General features: G+C 46.7%; 1 protein-coding gene across 1 annotated transcript in view; it reads right to left on the reverse strand.

Annotated features, from left to right (window-relative positions):
• Positions 1-869: 869 nt before the first annotated feature.
• Positions 870-21,120, reverse strand: part of LOC129330436 (tyrosine-protein phosphatase non-receptor type substrate 1-like) — a 29,312-nt gene continuing 9,061 nt past the window's right edge. The window contains exons 4-7 of the mRNA XM_054980466.1: positions 14,687-14,800; positions 12,494-12,515; positions 8,862-8,901; positions 870-4,468 (exon numbers count right to left, since the gene is read on the reverse strand). Coding sequence (XP_054836441.1) covers positions 4,211-4,468; positions 8,862-8,901; positions 12,494-12,515; positions 14,687-14,800 — 434 coding nt within the window. The 3' untranslated portion in view covers positions 870-4,210. The remainder of the gene's footprint in view (positions 4,469-8,861; positions 8,902-12,493; positions 12,516-14,686; positions 14,801-21,120) is intronic.

The following is a 21,120-nucleotide window of genomic DNA, read 5'->3' on the forward strand; positions in this document are numbered from 1 at the left end:
CCTGCTGTGGAGTGAGCAAGGCAAGAGGGCCGTGGGCTTCTCTGAAGCATTCAAATTGCCCCTGTCAGAAATGGAGCATTGGACTGTATGCAGCCCCCCCCCTCTAATCTTTATGCTTTTCATTGACATTTCGACTGTAATTTCCCACAGGCAGGAAATGTCTTTGTTTTGCTTCTGCTGTAAAGTTCTCATGTATATTGATAGCAACATGTGTATAATAAAACAGGAAAATAGCCCACGCTGCAAAAATCTTGTCAATTCATAAACCAGCAATTATTTTTTTAAAAGATACAATTAACAGTTACATTAAAATGTGTTGTGATGAAAAGTCCAAATTCTACATATGTGACTCTGAACAGTTTGGCTTACATTTCCTTGTCTGTTGAATGCAAAATACTTCAGTTACATCCATTGCGGGTCGCAAGATGTGCATGGATGACAGTCTCATGATTGCTTTCTGATCGCAACAGCTGTTGCTGAAGTCCATATAATAATAATTAGAACGATTGTTCTTCACTTTGGAAAAAAACAACCCGAAACTGGAATTGGACTTTCCTTTCATAATAACCATTCAGTGTAATTGTAGATCGCTTCTTTTCATAATTATTGGTTTATGAACGAGTTTTTGCAACACAAGCTATATTCCTATTGAGTTGCTGCCTTCAAATATTTGGGTGGACCTTCTCAAGACCGGTCCTTCTTTGATTTCTGCTTTGCCTGGAAAGGAACAGGCAACGTTCAATTCCCCCCCCCCACCCAGCAGCCCTACACATCAAAGGCCATTGCTGTTATCATCATGCAAACAGATACACGGATGATGCTGAACTTTGAACATTTTATTACAAAAATATCTTGCAAGCGGAAAAAAAACCAACCAAAACTTAAGGTGCGATTTGTACCAACAGTCACCTAATTTTTGATTCACAACAAGTACATCCATTCTGCTTCACCCACCCCTCCCCCCATTCATGTCTTCCTCCCTTCAAAATCAGGGCTAACAAACCAGGGTGGACTCCCAACACCCCAACTTTGGCTACAGCTCTCAATTTCTCTCTTTCAAGTAATGGTACCATTGGATTCCAATGCATTCACATCCTAGCACTGCTGAGGAAAAGGAAGATGGTGAAAGGGTGTCTAGAGTTCAAGGAACTGAACAGCTGGCGATAAATTCTCACCTTGACCAAGGGCCAAACTAGGTGGCTCGGAATACACCCGGCTGCAGGCAAAAATGGAAGCAGCGTGTCCAGTTTCCCCCTTCCATAGCTTGTTGTAAACTTACTATTGATCTGCCACATTTCCTTGGCAGTGGCTACCGATTATTTGGATTGAAGAAACCAATAATGTCATGTCAGGACAGATATTATTGGAGGAAACTAGACACACAGCTGCCATTTTCAGCAGCAGCTGTGCTATACTGTAATGTCTAGTTTGATCCCAAAGATGCCCCGACACAAAAGCTTGTGTAGGGAAATAGCTGAATGGACTTGCATTCCTATCATTAGATGGGTGAATTGCCAGTAGAAGAATCCTACATTTTACAGTGCCCCCAGAACCATGTCCATACATCCCATACTTCACATTATCAGTTGTGTGTCTTCCCTACAGCCATTAAAAATGCAAATGGGGGTTGGGGGACATGCAACATGATAAGCAGCCCCCAGTATCTTCTTTCACACTATGATTAGTGACCCAAAGATTAGTCGTTTTGAAGTCTCACATGTCACGGAAACATCTTCCTAGAAAGAGGAGTGTATGTCGATAACAACAACACTTTAGGCCAGCTGTTTAAAGGTATGGCAGGCCGGCAGCCATACTCCCAAGACGTTTGGCACAGTTCAGGGACGCAGAAATTACCAGTGTAAACTGCCCTGCATCTCTACAGCTTAGTGTGAAATTCCTCAAGATTCTACCTGCTTGCACTTGCTGAATTTTGACCATATGCATTCCGGATCTTGAAATCTCCTGTTCAAAAGATGGAACCAATGCAGGTGGAACATCTTGGCAGAGAATTCGGAAGACATTGCTTCTGCAAAACGCCACTCCTTCCAACTTCGCCTGTCCTCTTATGCCTGCAAAATGCCAGTTATTTCCTAATTTACATTACAAGAAGAATGCAGAGCCACTAAAAACCCAAGAACAAGACAGGGAATTTTGGTTACTGGCAGCAGAAATCATAGAGGGTTGGTTACGATGCCTTAGTCACGGGCAGGAGGGATAGTTTAGGATTTATTGATTCCCTGGTGATCTATCCTTTGCTTTGCTTTTGTGCTTTTCACACTAGTGCTAAGAACACAGTACTACACCCACTTACAAAACACACACACAAATATTGGTAGCTTTAGTTCTAAAGGAGTAAATGGTTCTAATGCGGAACAGTCGACAAAGGTGGTACAAGGGCATCTCTTGGGAGGGGCAGCCCTGTCTATAGGAGCAGAGAGGTGCTATTCTTTCTTCCAGGGAGAGCCTTCCTCAACTCTGCAACCCTAGCATGGAACAAAAAATGTGTAAGAAGGCCAATGGAGGGGGGAGGGGGACCCCTGTAAGGATTTGGCTGTCAAGGAAACACTGAGAGGCATGGAGAATTCCCAGGAAGGGGAAATGGCCCCAGCTCCTGAGCTGTCAGAAGTCAAGGTACAACGAGCGACCTCTTTTTGGTCTCATGGGGAGGCCTTTCCCTTCACGTCCCTCCCTCTCTCAGGCCCGCTGAGCCACTCTGGAATCCCACCAAACCCTCTCCTCTAATCCTTTCTCATTGCCATTATCCCTACATCATTGGAAGCTGCCCTCTGCAGCCACCGGCGCAGCCCCCTCCCCCAGTCGTGCCCATGCAGCTTCCTCGGGCCGCTGCATGTTGCACAATGTAAACAGAAACAAAATGGCGGCCACAAGGACGGAAAATGTGGCAGAGCCCACACAGCATAGCAGATGAGGGAGTGACGCTGGATTCGAGTACAGAGTAATGGGGACGGAGAAAGATGAGGGGATATGCTAGACTGGAGACCTGTTGGCCTTGAGAAGGTGATTTATACACCTGGAAGAAAGGTGAGGTGAGGTGCCCTTCAAACAATCCACACTGGGTGGTAAAGAAAATGTGCAGGCCTTTGTTCTACCGCTATTTTGCCAATCTGATCTAGGAGAATGACGATGACAAAAAGAAAAAAAAATAAGCAAAAGGAACAGGCAGGGGTGTTCCGGACACAAATCTTAATTCTTAAGCCCCCCAACCTATCAGAGATGCTGTAACATGAAAGCAAGTCCCTGCCCCCAAAAGAAGAGAGACACTTCAGGATGAAATTTAAAGAAAAAAGGATTCAGGTCAACACACCTAGAGGCTTTCTACAAATTTGGCTTTGCCAGACAGAGGCCCTTGGGTGGATGAGATGGGGAAAAAAGGGGGAATCCAGGCCTGGTACAAGTTGCTGTATCTCAAAGAGGCACTGTCCCACAGCATGATGTCAAGGCGGGGAGAACAGAGCAGTGCAAAGTGAAAAAGACGACACCGTGGTCAAGCAAGCAAGCTTCCTCCTCCCACAGGTACCTAGGAAAGTGGCCGTTTCCTTCACCCAAACGCCGTCAAGTATAGCCAAGAGTCTCAATGTTGAAAGTGCAGTGGCTTTTTTCGCACCCCACATAGCTAGTTGGGCTCAGCCGTGTCAGTCCACGTCCAGAAGAAGATGGAACAAGGTGGCGCCTGAGTGGACTCTTGGTTGTCTTGAAGCGGAGAGAAAGCCATTTTCAAGAAGTGCAGAAGGCCTTCGTCAGGAAGTGCTGCAGGTTAACAGTCCGGCTGCTTTCGAACGCGACAACCGCAGAAAGCCGTCACGCACCCTTCCCTTCAACGTGTTGTGTGGATGAATTAAAAGAAGAGAGATACTGTCTCCGTGATAAAAAGTTGTGTTAGATCCTTAAGTTGCTCTAGGCCGCTCCCATCCCTCTCCCATGATCGTGAGGGAGGGAGGCACCATGAGCTAGCCAGAAGACCAGAATGCAATGGTATGTAGCACCAATTAGCTTCCTCCTTGACCTTGGCTGTGTGCATCAAGTTCCATGTGAAGAAATTGCAGGAACCAAACCGTGGCAGGCCAATCCCATCGTGCCTCCATTGAAACTCAGCATTAGGACAAGGCCAAGAACCGGACCCCGGCAAGGAGGCATCTGGCATCCCTACAAGATGACCAGCAAGCCAGAGAGAGCCGACTGTGGCTCCAGCTCACTTGTTCTGTACCTGCACACTGGCGTATTCTGAGCTGGCCTCCTCGGGCTTCGGCGCAGGTCTCTTGGGTGCTTTGCTTAGGTGTACCATGTCCAAATCTGCATAGGTAACATTGTCGTCGTTGGTCACTGGCTGGGCAGTTTGGATGCTGGCATATTCCGACTTCGGGCTGACCTCGATCACTTGGCGGGGACTCTTTTTGGGGGGTTTGTCAAAGTTTAAGTCTGCATATGTAACGTTGTTGGGATCCGGCTCCTGAATGGGAAGGAAAAGACGAATCAGTGAGCTGGAAGCATCCGTTAACTGATACACAGGCTGTCATGGACTGACTAGTTGAGAGGCCTCTTTGGACTAGCCAAAGCAACAAAACAGACATCTGGTCAGCTCCCGTTCAACAAATGGAATAAGGAAAAACCAAACTGATGATTTGTGGATTTGACTTTTAAGAGGACAAATTTGGGGAAATTAAACAAAAGGGGGGGATACATAGAAAAGATTCAGAATATGTATCAATAAGACCGCAAGAATATTGTTTATAATGATGTTGTATGTGTTGCAGAGAAAAATGAAAATGGTTTATTATATATATATATTATTTTGTCTTTTCTTCTTATTCTCTGTTTCTTTCCTTTCCTTTTTTCTCTTTCTTTCATAGAATCAAAGAATCATAGAATCATGTGGCTGGAAGGGACCGCCAGGGTCATCTAGTCCAACCCCCTGCACAATGCAGGAAATTCACAACTACCCCCCCCCCCCACACACACCCAGTGACCCCTGCTTTATGCCCAGAAAATGGCAAAACACCTCCAGGGTCCCTGGCCAAACTGGCCTGGGGAAAATGGCTTTCTGACACCAACGTGACGATTGGCCTTCCCCTGGGCATGTAAGAAGGGCCGTGAGAACTGAGCACGGATGCAACCCTTCCTGTCCCCCCTCTCGTGATCTGCCTAGGTTCACAGAATCAGCATTGCTTCTTATATATAAACTTTCTTTCCCTGTTTTTCTTTTTCCTCTAATGGGATTTTAATCTTTCTGTTCAAATAAAAAATTTAATGAAACAACAACAAATGGAATAAGGGACTTGTGGATGGTGATGCACACTGACTTGGCCTACATGCTGTTGTTGAGAGCTCTCTGCCCTTTCTCCCGTAGTTGGCACATGCACTGCTTAGGGTCCGTGCACCCCTGTCAGGACTTTCTCCCCTAAGTCCCAACATAATTACTTCCTGTTTCTTCCCAAATATATTTCTTCTACACTGAGATAATTGTCGCGCCTGGCAAGCCGTGCACACCGTTTCTTGTGAGGAGTGGCATGAGTGTTCCATTCATTACGACTGCAGGGGTTAAGAAGCGGTGTCTCAGAGCTGCGAGAAGACTTAATTAGCTGTCCAAATTACACTGGGAGGGAACCGTCTCACGTGCATGGTACTGAGCTCTACAAGCTGCCTTCTGGTCTCTTACGTTTAAAAGCGAGAAAGAAAGAACTGGTCACGTAGTAAACCTGTGCCACTTCAGAAAACTAGCAAGGGATCATGACTACCTGACGCATGGAGGACACGTGTCAGTTTCCTTCAAGTTTTCATGGGAAATGTAGTGAGAAAGAACGAAGGACGAAGAGGGAGAGAATCCTGGCAGAGGTTCTTTCTCTAGGTGTCTCGTCTAGTCTGCTCAGCTCCCTCTTGCCGCTGCTAGTGCGCTCGTCTCCCTCTGGCTGCCAAATGCATTTAGGGGAGCAAGGGGAGTGTGCTGGCGGCAGCAAGAGGGAGCTGAGCACACTATGGCGGTCAGAGGGAGCCGAGCGCACCGGCAGCAACAAGAGGGAGTGCGCTTTCCTTACTCCAGATTAGTCTAGTCTACTCGGCTTCCTCTCACCACCGCTGATGCGCTCAGCTCCCTCTGGCTGTCAAGTATATTTAGGGGAGCAAGGGGGACCAGCGGCAGTGAGAGGGAGCGGAGCAGACTAGACGAGGTGCCTTGAGAAAGAAACCCTGCCAGGGAGAAGAAGGTTTCTCTCCCTCTTCTTCCTGGCAGAGGTTCTTTCTCACTACACTTCCCGTGGACATTTATGGAAAACTGACACGTGTCCTCCATGTGCCAGGTGTCTCATCCAGTTTGGCTCTCATGTGTGAAAGACTTGCCATCAAGTCACAGATGAATGACAACCTCATAGGGCTTTGAAGGCAAGAGACATTCCGAGGCGGTTTGCCATTGCTTGCCTCTGGGTAGCGATCCTGGACTCCCTTGTGGCCTCCCATCCAAGTATTACCCAGGGACAACCCTGCTTAGCTTCTCACATGAGGAAAAAAAACCCATAGAAACGTATAGCTGGAAGGGACACCATGCAGGAAATTCACGCCTTTCCCTTCCCTCTCTCCCGGTGACTGCTGCTCTATGCCCGTAGGAAGGCAAAAAACTTTCAGGATCCTCAATCTGGCTTGGAGGAAAATTCCTTCCTGACCCCAAAGTGGCGATTGCCTTACCCTGGGCATGTAAGAAAGGGCCACGAGCGCCCAGCACCGGATCATCCCTTCCTGCCCCCCCCTCTCCCGATCTGACACTAAAATCATATTTCATATTTCATTCTGAGTTCTGATGAAATTGGACTAGCCCGGGCTGACCAGAGCTGTTTCTACATGCCCTTAAAGGGACGGCCCACTCACAGAACGCTGGAGTCATCTCCATTTGCAAAACATTGGCTTTCGTTTTGTCTGCACCTTTTCTGTGACCACGGAAAGTGCATTCCCAAAAAAGGAACCCAAAACCTGGAAGCCAAATAGGCCAGAACCATTTTGCAAACAGAGATGTCTGGATTCCTGTGGAAACGCCACCAGCTTTTGGTGAGTGGGCCGTACATTTAAGGGCATGTGGAAACGGGCCAGGTCAGGGCTGTATTCCTTCACGTAGAAAAATAGGCATTAGAGAGAGAGCTTCTAGTCTTGCCTTTTGCTTGACACACTAGTTTCCCAGATGCAGTTTTTTCACTACTGGAGGAACACCCAAACAGGATCTTCTCTATGTAGGGTTGCCAACTGGACAGGGGGACAATATCCTGTCCCTTTTAATAGAGGTTTAATGAGTAGAAATGAGCCGCTGAAGCTTTTCCTGGCACAAAGTTAAATAAGATCACCTGATGCTCGCAGCTCAAACTGCTTGGCCTAAAAAGAAAAGGGGAAATGATCCCCCCCTCCTCCCTGGACACATACGTTTGAAGTCTTGGAGCATCAATGATGGTGAGAATTCCGAACAACAGCAGTGGGTTCATTATCCTGGCAGCACAGATGAAACAACACCTCATTCCTCTATTGTCTCAAATGATGACGTCGTCCTAATTCCAGGACAGCTGTGCAGATATGTGAGTGGAAGAACCAGCCATACCCGGGGTGTGTGAAGCTTGGTTTGCTCAGCAAAATCGCACAATCACACCGCACAAAAGACTACCTCTAAAAATAAACTGTACTAGGCTGCTGTGCAGCTGGGCCTTTTCAAAAGCAAGCTTCATTTTGTGATTATTTTGTGAGAGAAAGAAAATAATTTTTTTTTGTTGCAGCCGGTGTTCTTCTCAAAAGGGCAAACCCTCTTCCATCCTCCCCTCTGGATCTGTTACAATCCCAAGAGAGAGAAAAAAGACTCGATATTCAATTAGCAAAGCTTGTTTCTACGTCTAATTGTCAAGAGGGAAGAGTCTGGAAAGTTTAATGCAATCTCTCGGAAGTCTGGTGAGCGGACGTGGCAAGAAGGAAGGAATATGCAGCTCCAGAAATGTATTCCAGAAACGTCTCTCCCTCTTGGTAGAAGATATGATTTAGGAGCACAATCCATTCTCCTGTGCAATTCCACTGAAGAGAACAGGCACCTGATAGCCTCTGCACCTTCTTTCCCCGATTTTCCATCCAAATCACTCTAGATGCGCTATATGCCATGCATTGTTACACTCAAAGGTTGTATATAAATGCTATTTTTATTGTGACGAAGGATCTCACCATTTTGGTCCCATTTCCCTCCCCTGGGACCCTAACACCATCACTTTGCTCTGATCAGGAGCTTGGTATAAGTAATCCATTTCCTGTTAAGCTAGGGCTGAAAGTTCTATGCCAGACTATAGTGACCTCCAGTAACCCCAGATCTCAAGAAACCAGTTATGATGAAGAGTCTCTCTACATGAGACGTCTTACACGGGGATGGTCAAGTGTAAGGAGAAGCAATGTTAGCCGGGAAGCGTAGTTTAAAAAGACAGAGCCAAAGGCGCTGTCAATTTCACCTCTCTACATGAGGGTAGTTTAAAAAGACAGAACCAGTGGAGCTCGCTCCTCAGGGGGTTTGTTAATTTCATCTTCGCCTCCCCAAAGGGAAGGTGAAATTGACAGAGCCTTCAGGGAGGGGAAGATGAAATTAACAAACCCTCTGAGGAGTGACCTCCGCTGGCTCTGTCTTTTAAAACTATGCTTCCCAGCTAAGATTATGTCTCCCTACACCTGAGCATCCTGTGTAAGATGTCTCGTGTAGAAAGACTTTAAGACACCTGCCCTGTCCACGTGTGTTGCTGATTTGCCACCATGATGTACTGAATATCCTTAACAAGGTAACCAAACTCTTGCAATCTATCAGTTCTCGCCTCTGCTTAGCCTTCCAAGGAGTTAGTAGGACGTACCTGATTTGTACCTCCAGAAGTCTTCTCAGGCTCAGTTAACCTAAAAATGAAGAAGAGCACCAATCAAAGTTCTGCTTTTGCTATTCTTTATACAAATCCTGGCACTATTTCCTTCCTCGGCTCTGCCAAGGCCTCTTGGCTCTGCTAGGGGAATGTGTGATAATGACAACTCACCCTCATTACTCAGCTGGCTTTTTCTTCCCAAGAGGGTTTCCTCTGATTCTCCATTCTAAGTAACCATACGGGCTGTGGCTCCCTCTATGTATGGCAGAGGCCCACAGCAGAATTGCGTGGTCCAGAGCAGCTGTACCCAGAGATCACCTATTTGGAAAAATGGCAGCTCGGAAGGCGGCATTCTAGATGGTAGTTATTGAGTTGCGGAAGTGCTCCTGCAGCGAGGTCAGTGAACAAGGCAGATGAAGGCACAGCCAAGGAGCCAGCCAAAAGGGGCCGCTTCCGATGTTCTTCTGTACTACTTGCAGAGGTGTCTCCATGTGGAAGAGGGATCTTTGTGGAGTTCAATAATGTTTGGCCCTCAAGTCATAGCTAACTCATGGCAACGCCTGATCGGGTTTTCAAGGCGAGAGACGAACCGGTGATTTGCCACTACCTGCCTCTGCAACCCTAATCTCTGTTGGAGGTCTCCCATTCAATTGCTAACCAAGGCCGACCTTGCTCAATAATGTTTAAACTCTGGGTTTCCCCCTCCTGTTCTCCCTTTTCTCCTTACTCCTTCTGGAACCATTTATGGGATACATGCCTTACTTGGGAAGGAGAGGGGGGGTCATGAAGTCTTGCATTCAGATCATTACCAGATACTGCCCTTCAGAAAGGAGCTGTATGTTCCGTGTCATTCCAAGATTCTTTCTACAGGTGGCTTTTAATATTATGCCGCGCAGCTGGCGAGGCTGCTATTTAAAGGGAAACTGGCTATGGGCACATGGGAAGGGGCAGCAGAATTTGATTCCGGTGGCATCTTAGAGACCAACAAGATTTTCAGGGAATAAGCTTTTGAGAATCAGAGCTCCCTTCTTCAGGTGTCTGAAGAAGGGAGCAGTGACTCTCAAAAGCTTACACTCAGAAAATCTTGTTGGTTTCTAAGGTGTCGCTGGACTCAAATTCTGCTGTTCTACTGCAGGCCAACATTGCTACCAGGAATTCTCTCTTTCCCCTTGGCCATTTTTCTGCTGAAGACCCCCTCCACCAGTTGCTTTTCAACACCCACTTTGGAGTTGGCGATGGTTTTCAGTGAAAAATGGCTCCAAGAAAAAGGTTTAAGCCCTCTGTTTTCCACCAGGGATTCCCTTTAAATTGCATTACTGGCGGCTGCACTGCATAACTTAAAAAGCCATCAATAAGCAAAAACACAAGATATTCAGTGTGTTGTTCTGCCTTCAGCCTAACCTACCCCGCAAAGTTATTGTAGGGGGAGAAAGAAATCCATGTGCATTACTAACAACCCTGTATTTCTTGGTGGAAAGGCAGGATAAAAATGCAAATATATTTATCGCGAGCCCTTTAGATGACATGTAATTCTTGTACAATTAGACTCTTCTTACAGTCATCTTAAACCCCTGGGATAAAAATAAAACCTCCATGTTCAGAGGCAGTGTACCTCTGAGGGGGAAACTACACAAGACACCCGGGCACATGTCAGGTCCTGCAAGGTTCCCTGGGTTATGCAGCCTTACAAAGAACAGCCGTTCAATTCTCTGCCGGGAGAAGAGAGATGAGAGGGATTCTCTCTCTTGCAAAAAGCCTCGGCTCGGGTTTTCCTCCGGGAGCTCAGCGGCAGGGGAGGGATGTAACAGGAGGCAGAAATCCGCTGGTGAGAACAGTGGCAGGGGAAGAGGGGGGATTCTCTCTCTCTCTCTTGCAAAAAGCCACCCTGGATTTCCTGCCTCCTAGTACATCTCCCTCCACCCCCGAGCTCCCAGAGAAAAACCCAAGCCGAGGCTTTTTGCAAGAGGTAGAACCCTCCCATCGATCTTCCCCCGGTGGAGAATCACATCGAGTGGCTGTTCTTTGTAAGACTACACTACCCAGGGAACCTTGCGGGACCCGACACGTGAAGAACACATGCCTGGCGTCTCGTGTAGTTTGGCTCACAGTCTCAGTTGCTACGGGGCAACAGAGGGAAGTCTCAGCCCTTGGCCTTTATGCCGTTTGCAGACCTTTCTGGGTCATTATAGGAAAGAGAATGCTCGTCTGGAGGAGCCTTTAGTGTGATCTAGCACTTCTCACGCACTTATGTTTTTAAATGCATGAATGAATGAAGCTGAAGGTCTGTGCTAGAAATTCAAGCCGCCTCAGATCAATCATTGCAATTAACCACTGAGACCTTTAATTGCATATTTAAAAGCAAAGTTGAGAATCTTTTCCGGATAAACACTTGTCATGTTGGGGGTGGGGGGGGGAGAAGCAAAAAGCAATCTTCACTCGAGGCTTTGCTTAATGTAACACTCTCCACCCAGGCCACATCAATGTCTTCTGAAGTGGCTCCAGCTCTGCTGACGCTAGAACAGGCTCGGCTCATCTCTTGGTACAGTCTGCTCCGCACCACCAAGCTAGTGTGTTTAACATCACAGCTGAAACATGCTGGCATTTTGCGAGGCAGAACCACAGCACTGTCAGAACCAGTTGTCTCTCCCTTCCCCATCACCAATTAAATTCACACACCCAAATGGGTTCAAGAGGACCTATTTCCTTGTCTCGGCACTTCTTCTTTGGGGACTGTGGGCTCTTTCTCACCCCCCCCCCTTTGTGCCCTTCTACCTAGGGTTGCCACCTCTGGGCTGGGAAATTCTTAGAGATTTTGGGGGTGGAGTATGCCAGGGACCTCAGCAGAGTATAACACCATAGAATCCATGCTCCAAAGCAGCCATTTTCTTCTGAGGAACAGAAGGCGGTTGTCTGGAGATCAATTATAATTCTGGGAGATCTTCAGCTGCCACCTGGAAATTGGCAACCCTACTTCCACCTTATGTATTTATTAAGCCTGTGTTGCTCAAAAGGGGGGAGGTAGGGGAAAGGAGCTTGGATGTGGGATTCTGTTGGGTTGTCGGTCAACAGCTGTGCCCAGCACGGATATGACGCCGTGATGTCACTTCTGGGCAAACCTGAAAGTGACGTCACTTCTGTCCTGTCGATGGCATTTCTTCTTCATCCACCCCCCCGCCCCCAGCTGATCAAGCGGAGGTCAGAGGGTTGCCGGTGAGAGGTCTTGTGCCATAGTGGGAGACCTGGCAACCCTAAATTGTGGAAGAAAAAAAGAACCAGATGCGAGGTGAATTTTTAAAAAAAAAATTAATTTTTTTTTTATTGAGCCATGTAATACTTGAAATACTTCCTAGAAGATCCCCTGATGAGGCTTTTAAGCAGAATGTGTAGGGATCTACAAAACTTGAATATTTTTTTTTCCACCTTGCACCTGGTTCTTCTTTTCTTCTGTATACTGGTGTGGTCATTATTTCTCTAACCCTAGGCTGTGAGCCCAGCCAGGTTTATTTTTTGCTAAATGAAATGAGCAGACATGGGGAACAAGGCTTCCAAGCCCACCAAACTCTAACCATTACACCTCTCTCTCTCTCGCTCTGTTTCTTTTGGTAATCAAAGCAGTGTCACAGGCTTACCTTACAGATGTAGACCCTTTACCTACAGAGAAAAGAAACAGACACCCGTTAGGATAGCATTTCCCGGGGCTTCTAGCAACTCCTGCTGAACTACAGGTGCAGATCCCGCTAATCGCTGGAGGTAAGAAGAGACGATCAGGATTTCTGATGGACAGAAGCCTTCAAGCATGTTTCAAGATATTTTTTATTTATTTATTTCAGATTTGTATTCCGCCCTCTCTGCGAGCGGGCTCAGGGTGGATAACAACATATTAAAAATACAATTAAAAAATTTATATACATTAAAAACAACACATTTAAAACAGGATGGTGGACAGCCTTCACAGGGAGGGTTAAGATTTATACACCCCTTTTTCCAGGCCGGCAGAGGCCCAGCCTCAGCCATATGCCTGGTGGAACAACTCTGTCTTGCAGGCCCGGCGAAAAGATAGTAGGTCCTGCTGGGCTCTGATTTCAGCAGACAGAGCGTTCCACCAGGTGGGAGCCAGGACCGAAAAGGCCCTGGCTCTAGTTGAGGCCAGGCAGGCCTCCTTGGGGCCAGGGACCACCAACAGCTGTTTGTCCCCTGATCGGAGTGTCCTCTGGGGAATATATGGGGACACCCTGGAAATCTACTTGGTCTTTAGGATGCTACTGAACCCAAATCTTGCTCCTCTACTACAGACCTCTACTTCAGCCCCAGAAGTGCTCCAGGCAAGGCTGAATTATCTGGGATGCTAAGTAAATTACAAAGCAATATCCCAAGTAACACGCAGTCTTGGTGAGAAGAGAGCGCTCTCTAGGGTTGCCCACTATGAATTGGGTTATTCCTTATGATTTGGGTGCCGAGCCCTGGGGCAGAGTTTAAGACGGGGAGGGGGTTCAGCAGGGAAGGGATACCATACAGTCCCCCCCATAGCCGCCATTTTTTCCAGGGGCACTAATCTGTGAAGTTAGTTGTCATTCCAGGAGTCCAGGCACCATCTGGAGGCTGGTAACCCTTGTGCCTTCCACATACTGGACTGCCTGTGCCAGACTCTAGTCTGGAGTTTCCAAGTCACAACCTACATGAGGAACTTGTAGGTTTAATAGGCCACTCTTTTTACTACTCCAGATGTGCCATTGTGTATGTCACTTACTATGGCAACCAAAGGGGATGGGGGGCCGAAAGAGGCACTTCAAATCACAATGTTTGTGCAGCACAGACATCAGTGGTGCTAGAAGGCAGGCCAACCGTCTGCTCCCATGCCCCGTCATTCCCTGATTCTCGGCCCCCTTAAATCACTGCCTTCTTTTCAGTGCAATCCTAAGCAAAGTTACGCCAGTCTAAGCCCATTGATTTCAATGGACTTAGACTGGAGTAACTCTTCTTAGGATTGCACTGTTTCAATTTGTTCTTCTGCATTCCGTAAAGCTGGGTGATTCTACCCGGCTTCCCGGCAGATACCAGGGTACCAAGCAAGCAAGCAAGAGGGCAACCGTTCTCTAGGAATTAGAGAAAAGGCCTCTCAATAATTTGCTGCCATCTCTCAGGTTCATTCATTACATTTTCCAAACAAGTCATATTCCCTAGCTGCCAGATTCCAGTTTTGTTCTAACACTGATGAATGCTTTTGTTGATCACAAGGTCATATCAGCTACAATACTTAGTTAAGGAAAAAAAGTCAGTGTTTATTCCTCTGGGAAATGAGCAATCATTGCTGTCACATTTATACAGACAGACGAAGGCCCAATTTGCACACTTGGCTGGCCACACTTGCTTACTTGTGACTGCTAGCAAGCTCACAAGCTGGTGGAGAATTACATGGAGGCTCTGATTATCCGCGAGCTTCTCCAAGCGGTGACTGCAGTTGTGGCAGCCTTTTTTTTTGAGCCACAGTCATTGGCTGATTCCACACGGCTTACCTGAAGCTGGGACGTTGTGCTACGTTGTGGATCATGCCGGGAAAAACATGAAATATCGCGTTTTCTCGCGCGAGTTTTGCGCGATGTTGCACAAAACTCGTGTGAGAAAATGCGATATTTCGCGTTTTTCCCGGCATGATCCGCAATGTAGCGCAACGTCCCGGCTTCAGGTAAGCCGTGTGGAATCGGCCATTTTGCAAATCCTGACAATGAGCTGCAGAGGCGACAGGTGATCTGTGCCTCCACCGGGCCCTCCAAGTCCACAAACTGGGCCTGAATAACAGTGGCACAACAACAGTTCTTTCGTACCTTTCCTCTGTTTGGCCCACACAAAGTAGAGGATGGCAGCCACCAAGAGAAGTATGAGCACGGAAATCAGTACACCGACGTATGAGAGAGGTGCATGTTTCGTAAAGAAGTTATCTGTCAGAGATCGGAGAAAACAAAATCACAACTTCTATTCATCTAGAGTCACATTGGTCATAACAGGGACGGGCTACAGCTCAAGACTTGCATACAGAAGGTTCTAGATTCACATCCCTCATCAGAATGTCAGGTCCCAGGATCAGAGAGGATCTTTCTCAGAGCTAAGCTACAAGAGACGAGTTACACGGGGACGTGCATGTGAAGGGAGTCGCAATGTTAGCCAGGAAGCTGAGTTTTAAAAGAGATCAGAAGGTTTTGTCCATTTCCTTTCTCTACATAGCCAGGGGAGATCGCTCCTCAGAGCATTTGTTAGGTGAAACTGACAGAGCCTTTGGGAGGCAAAGAGGAAATTAACAAACCCTCTGAGCAGCGTTCTCCTTGGCTCTGTAGAGAGGGAATGTTGACAAAGCCTTCTGATGTCTTTTAAAAGTCAACTTCCCAGCTAACATTGCAACTCTCTTCACATGCTGCTCGTGTAATTCATCTCTTTAGCTTGGCTCTCAGCCTGAGATCATGGTGAGCTTCATCCATTTGAAGTAGACAACACTGGGCTGAACAGATGCTTGGTGTGACTCAGCATAAAGGCAGCTTCTCTAGGTTTAACTCCTCCAAACAAAGGCCGTTTCCGCACGGCTTACCTCAACCCGGAACACTGCGCAACATGCCGAAAAAAACGCGGAAGATTGCATATTCTTGCGAGAGTTTTTCACGATGTTGTGCAACATCGTGCAAAACTCTCGTGAGAAAACGCGATCTTCCGTGTTTTTTTCGGCATGTTGCGCAGCGTTCCGGGTTGAGGTAAGCCATGCAGAAACGGCCAAAGTCAAAGTACACCATGAACAGAAACGGGAGAATATCTGAACTTAATATTATAATATCAACAACTACATTCAGGACAACTTAATGCCCACTCAGAGCGGTATACAAAGTATGTTATTATTATCCTAACAACAATCACCCTGTGAGATGGGTGAGGCTGAGAGAGCTCTAAGAGAGCTTTGACTGACCCAAGATCACCCAGCTGGCTCCAAGTGGAGGAATGAGGAATCAAACCTGGTTCTCCAGATTAGAGTCCTGTCGCTCTTAACCACTGCACCAAACTGGCTTTCAGTTTGTCTATAACTTGTCTATGACCAGGAATAAGCAGAGGCCAGGCTATGCGTTTATGAGCCATGCTACTCAATCAGTGGCTTGGGAGCCACATGTATCTCTTTGACATGTCTCCAGTGGCTCTTCTAGTCACCATTACCCAATGTGGCACCCATTCCATGTTTCAGGAAAGTAAGCAAGGCTCTTGCTCGATGGGTCCTGTGGTTGGTAGTTGATTCCCACTTTGAAAAAGCCAAAGGAAAGGGTAAGATGTGAGCCTCTTTGAGGTGTAGACCTCGTGCTAGTGTTGGAAGTAAATGTGGCTCTTTCGGTGGATGGAAATTGGGAATGTGCATCTCTGTGACCAGCGAAGTGAGTACAACTGAACAGGGTTTGTCCCTAAAACTTTTATTGCAAGAGTTCACGTTGGTATCTGATAAGATGGGATGTGGGAGGCTAGTACAATGACAGGAAGCGCCACAAGCAAGATGTTGAAGGCCCTACAAGTACTGCCAGAATTAAAATATTCCCCATACTGCTCGCTCATCTCGATGTTGACCTTGCACATGGAGTTGCCAGTGACTCTTTGCTCATGTGCGCCAATGTGCACATGATGTCACTTCCAAGAATTGGCCCTGGCGTGATGCTTTCACTTTCACTCGTGCTGGAAGTTGTCCTCAGTAGGAATGCAGAGACATACAGGTGGCCATTTCTCTGAACTGCGAGCGGATGATGAGCAATCTCTGGGTGGCCTGCCTCCTTGCTGGGCAAAGAGAGACATTCCCCAGGAGATTGCCCACCACTGGCTGGTACCTAGGAGTCCTGCACATACAAATACGCTTCTGCTGAAGATATAGGAAGCAGAAGCTATTTCTTGCCTTTTGTTCCTCAGGAGTAGTTCTCTAACACTGAAAATGGGGAAGCAATCTGGTGTCTGGAGTCACTATACCGAAGAACTAAAGAGGGAAGGCAACACATGATGGAATGCTTCTCCATTAAAAACACATTCCTTTCACATAGGAACAGTTTGTCAGGGAGAAATCTAGGCTAGGGCCGTTTCCAGATGGCTTACCTGCACCTGGGACGTCGCGCCACATTTCGGATTGTGCCGGGGAAAACGCGATATTTCGCGTTTTCCCCGGCATGATCCGAAACATGGCACGACGTCCCGGGTGCAGGTAAGCCGTCTGGAAACGACCTAGATCTCTCCTCCGTCATATATAGGCTGAGGGGATTTGTGGAATGGAGGAAAGCTATGTCATGCGAGTCCTTGTCTGAAGTCTGATGCTATCATGAGGAAAGTTCACTCCGTTATCTTTTATTTGCGGGAACTGGATGGCAATTTCCCCCATCCAAATATGCAGGCTCCCAACCTGGATACAGTTATTTGCTTCACACATGTTGGAAAGATGCAAAAGTTCCTTTGTAGAGTTCCATCTACCTGAATGTTATGTCTCAAGCTCTCACAGTACAAGCGAGAGCTGTGGGAGTCACAAAAACGGGCACTGGAGGAGTCCTTGTGAGGACCTTCTAATCTACAAGGATGTTTGATTAATCTTTATATCCCACATTAGGTAACCCACAACAACTGAATTTCAAACTCTCTAAAGATGCTGAAGTCACAAAAGGTTGAGATCCCAGCATGCGAAGAATTAGAACTTTCTCACAGTTCAAATGACTTCAGTTGGCAGTCTGAACTATATAGAACCAAGATCAGAGTTAACACTGAAATTTCGCTTAAAAGCGAATTCGATGAAAATTTGGAAGTTCTTCAAACCTGCAAAACCGAATAGGTGTTCGAGGTTGTATAATGATTTATGCAGTGGTTAAACTGAAGTCTGTCATGAATTATCTGGGTTGATTTTTAGCTGTTTGTTTGATTTTTTTTTAAATCTTGTTTGCCACCTTGGGTTCCCTGGGAGAAAGGAGGGTTCAATTTTTCACAAACAAAGAAACAAATCGTTTTCTGTTGAAAACCTGTGGCATTGCACGAGATGTGTGCAACAAGAAAATATCTCTAAGGGGCCCAGAATATCAGTTAAAAGATTCAGGCAGGTAACTACTAATTCTCTGAAGCCACTTCATATGGCCAGCAAAAAAAGAGGATCAAATACAGCGGTAAAGACAACAGCACAGGCACGGTTACAAGGATTGGCTTTCCCAGCTTGTTTCGATACCATCAAGATAAGTTGTACTTCCATAAAAATTCGTATAAATTTACCTGCTACCAAATATCCTGAATAAAGTACAACGTAAATACGGAAAATAAAACAAGAGCCCAGTGGCACCTTAAAGACTATAAAGTTATTTCGTTCTTTAAGGTGCTGTGGTACTCTTGGGTGTTTTTTGCTGCTACATACTAATATTGCTGCTACCCATCTGCAATTAGCATAAACAAGGAAAGCTCGGAAGAAGTGCCAACCTACATACGATGCAGGAGTTCTGCGATTAAGATCCAGATGTGTCTTTGACCCCCCCCCCCAAGAACAGCAGAATACAGATCAAGGCCATAGTACTGAGGACGAAGGATGTTAACTCCATTCCTGCCCCATTTCTCTTATAAGAAATGGTCTCCTTTGGGCTTCTTTAAAACCTGGGTGGGGGGGGGCAGAACCAGGCATTCAGCACCCCTCCCTCACTGTCTGTTTTTGGGACCAAAATACATGCCTGGAATTTCAAACAGGAATTGTAGCCTCCCATATGCTCTGACCCTAATTTAATTTACTTTTAAAGAGAGTAATAACCGCTTCACAAACCTCATTAACAACTGCGTTCCGAAAGGCGCCTTTCACAAACTGAAAAATGCCAACAGTGTTTACCGAATGAGGACTTCCTCCCCGCTCCCTGCCGCCATTTAACCCTCATATAAAAAGACTTTAAGAACCCTACTTACGTAATTCCTTCATAAACCTCTTGCAAACTGCAGTTACCCCAGGCAAAGTGAAGGAGAGCTAAGCTGCCTTGGCAAACTGACAGATTATCTCGTGGAACACCTGCCCATCTTTTGATCCCATGACGGGATTCCTGCTGATTCCGATACGTGAAAGACGCCCCCAGGACAGACTTCTTAAAAATGTATATACAATTAAAGCTGAATGGAGGTATTATATAGCGAGTCATTCGAACCTAAGTATATAAAAAGGTTGACCACATGAGACTATTTCTTAATGAAAACTAGAAGGGTACCCCAAATTATCAGAATCTCTCGGGGCTGAGAATACCCAGAATAATTCAAATTCTTAACATAACATGTATGATAGAAGTCACAGATAACTCAATATCATTCAGCCCTTTGGGAATGAAAAGAGCTTTCTCTTAAAATCCATTCCTTCCTCTTGTTGACCTGTTTTATAACTGTTGGAGACAATTCAAAATCAAATTATGATCATGATGTAAATAAAAGAAGACAACCATGGTTCAACCTGGAGTTCTCTCTCTCTCTCTCTCTCTCTCTCTCTCTTATACCTAATATTAAAATGTCCTCCAGTTCAGATGCATTCTACATAGCCAGCCTCCAAGTGGAACCAATTTATTTTATTTTATTTATTTATCTGTCACGTTTATACACTGCCCTCCCTGCAAGTGGGCTCAGGGTGGCTAACAACAAGAAATGGCACACCTGCTGGTTGTCTGGATCAGTAAAAGGACAACAGCTTACCAATTCATTTCCAATACGTGCCATGTCCAGAATGTGTACCCCAATAAGGCCAAAGGTCCAGTCTTTCTGTAATGATCTGGACCCACAGGAGTGCACAGCTCCATCAGCTGGGCCAGGACAGTCCTTGAGATGAACTAACTGGGCCCACCTGCCCCAAAAAATCACTTGGCCACACCCTACCTGGTACTGCCATACAGGCTGTTTATGTGCACCCCTGCTGTACCTGGAGTAGAGGGTGCCAGAATGTCTCACTTTCATCACACATGACCACCAGGTCCTTACGCCCAGGGTTTAGGAAAGAGGATTTCTGAGAAACTGGTTGTATAAACTTCAGCTTTTATTTATTCTTAAGACATCTGCAGCCCTCTAGGGACAAAGAAAATTTATTTAGAAAACTCGCACCCTACCTTTCTGCGAAATAAACACGGCCCACGGCAGCTAGCAAAGAACAGAGCTCAGCGATAAAATAACGCACCGTTAGGAGGGTACAAAACTCACTCCACAGGGGATTGCGTCGCGGTGTTTTAATGGCATTGAGGCAAAGCTGTTGCAGTTGCTGTAGCAATTGCTACATTTCCCCCTAGCTGCAGCGGGAGGCAGGAGGGGCTTCTCTGGAAAGGTACCCAGGCCCCCTACTCTAGCCAGCTGGGATGTTTCAGTGTCAAGGACAACCATAGCTCCTTGTTTCTTCTGAAACTGCTGATTCCTTCTAAGTAGTAAAGAGTCCAGTAGCACCTTTAAGACTAACCAACTTTACTGTAGCATCAGCTTTCGAGAATCACAGCTCTTTGTCAGATGCACTGTGGTTCTTGAAGGCTTGTGCTGCAGTGGAATTGGTTGGTCTTGGAGGTGCTACTGGACTCTTTACTATTTTGCTACTACAGACTAACACGGCTAACTCATCTGGATCTACTCCTTCTAAGGGCTCCTCCAAGTCCTCTAGCCCAGTGGTCCCCAACCTTTTTAGCACCAGGGTCCGGTTTTGTGGAAGACAATTTTTCCATGGACTGGGGTGGGGGGGAATGGTTTCAGGATGATACAATTGCACATTTTATTTCTATTATTACATTACATTATTATTATTATTACATTATATAATGATGCCGCGGCACGGCAGGCAGGGAAGTGGGGAGGCAAGCAGGGAAGCGGGCTGCTTTGCTACTCGCCTTCCTGCCCCTTCACCAGCGCTGTCGTAGTGTAGACCACACTACGCTGCTGGTGCGGCCTGGTTGCTAACAGGCCACGGACTATTACCGGTCCACTGCCCGGGGGTTGGAGACCCCTGCTCTAGCCTCCTACTGTGAGTGGCCATGTGGTGGCGGAGCAGTTGGTGGTGGCTCAGCGGCTCCCACCTTTCGCCTCCCCACCCAATGCTTACCTGGCTGGCAGGGGGAAAGGTGGGGAATGGGCCTCTCAGACTCACTCCTGGGGCTGGTACGATGACCTCACTGATGTTATTGCACCTCCCTAAGAGAGCTCCATGCTTTGTAGCATGCCGATCTGAGTCCAAAACAGTCTGAATTGGGCCTTTTTTGGGCCCCAAACTGGCCCGCAATGAAGCATGCGTCCA

The sequence above is a fragment of the Eublepharis macularius genome, chromosome 5 (assembly GCF_028583425.1).
Source record: "Eublepharis macularius isolate TG4126 chromosome 5, MPM_Emac_v1.0, whole genome shotgun sequence".
Lineage (NCBI taxonomy): Eukaryota > Metazoa > Chordata > Lepidosauria > Squamata > Eublepharidae > Eublepharis > Eublepharis macularius.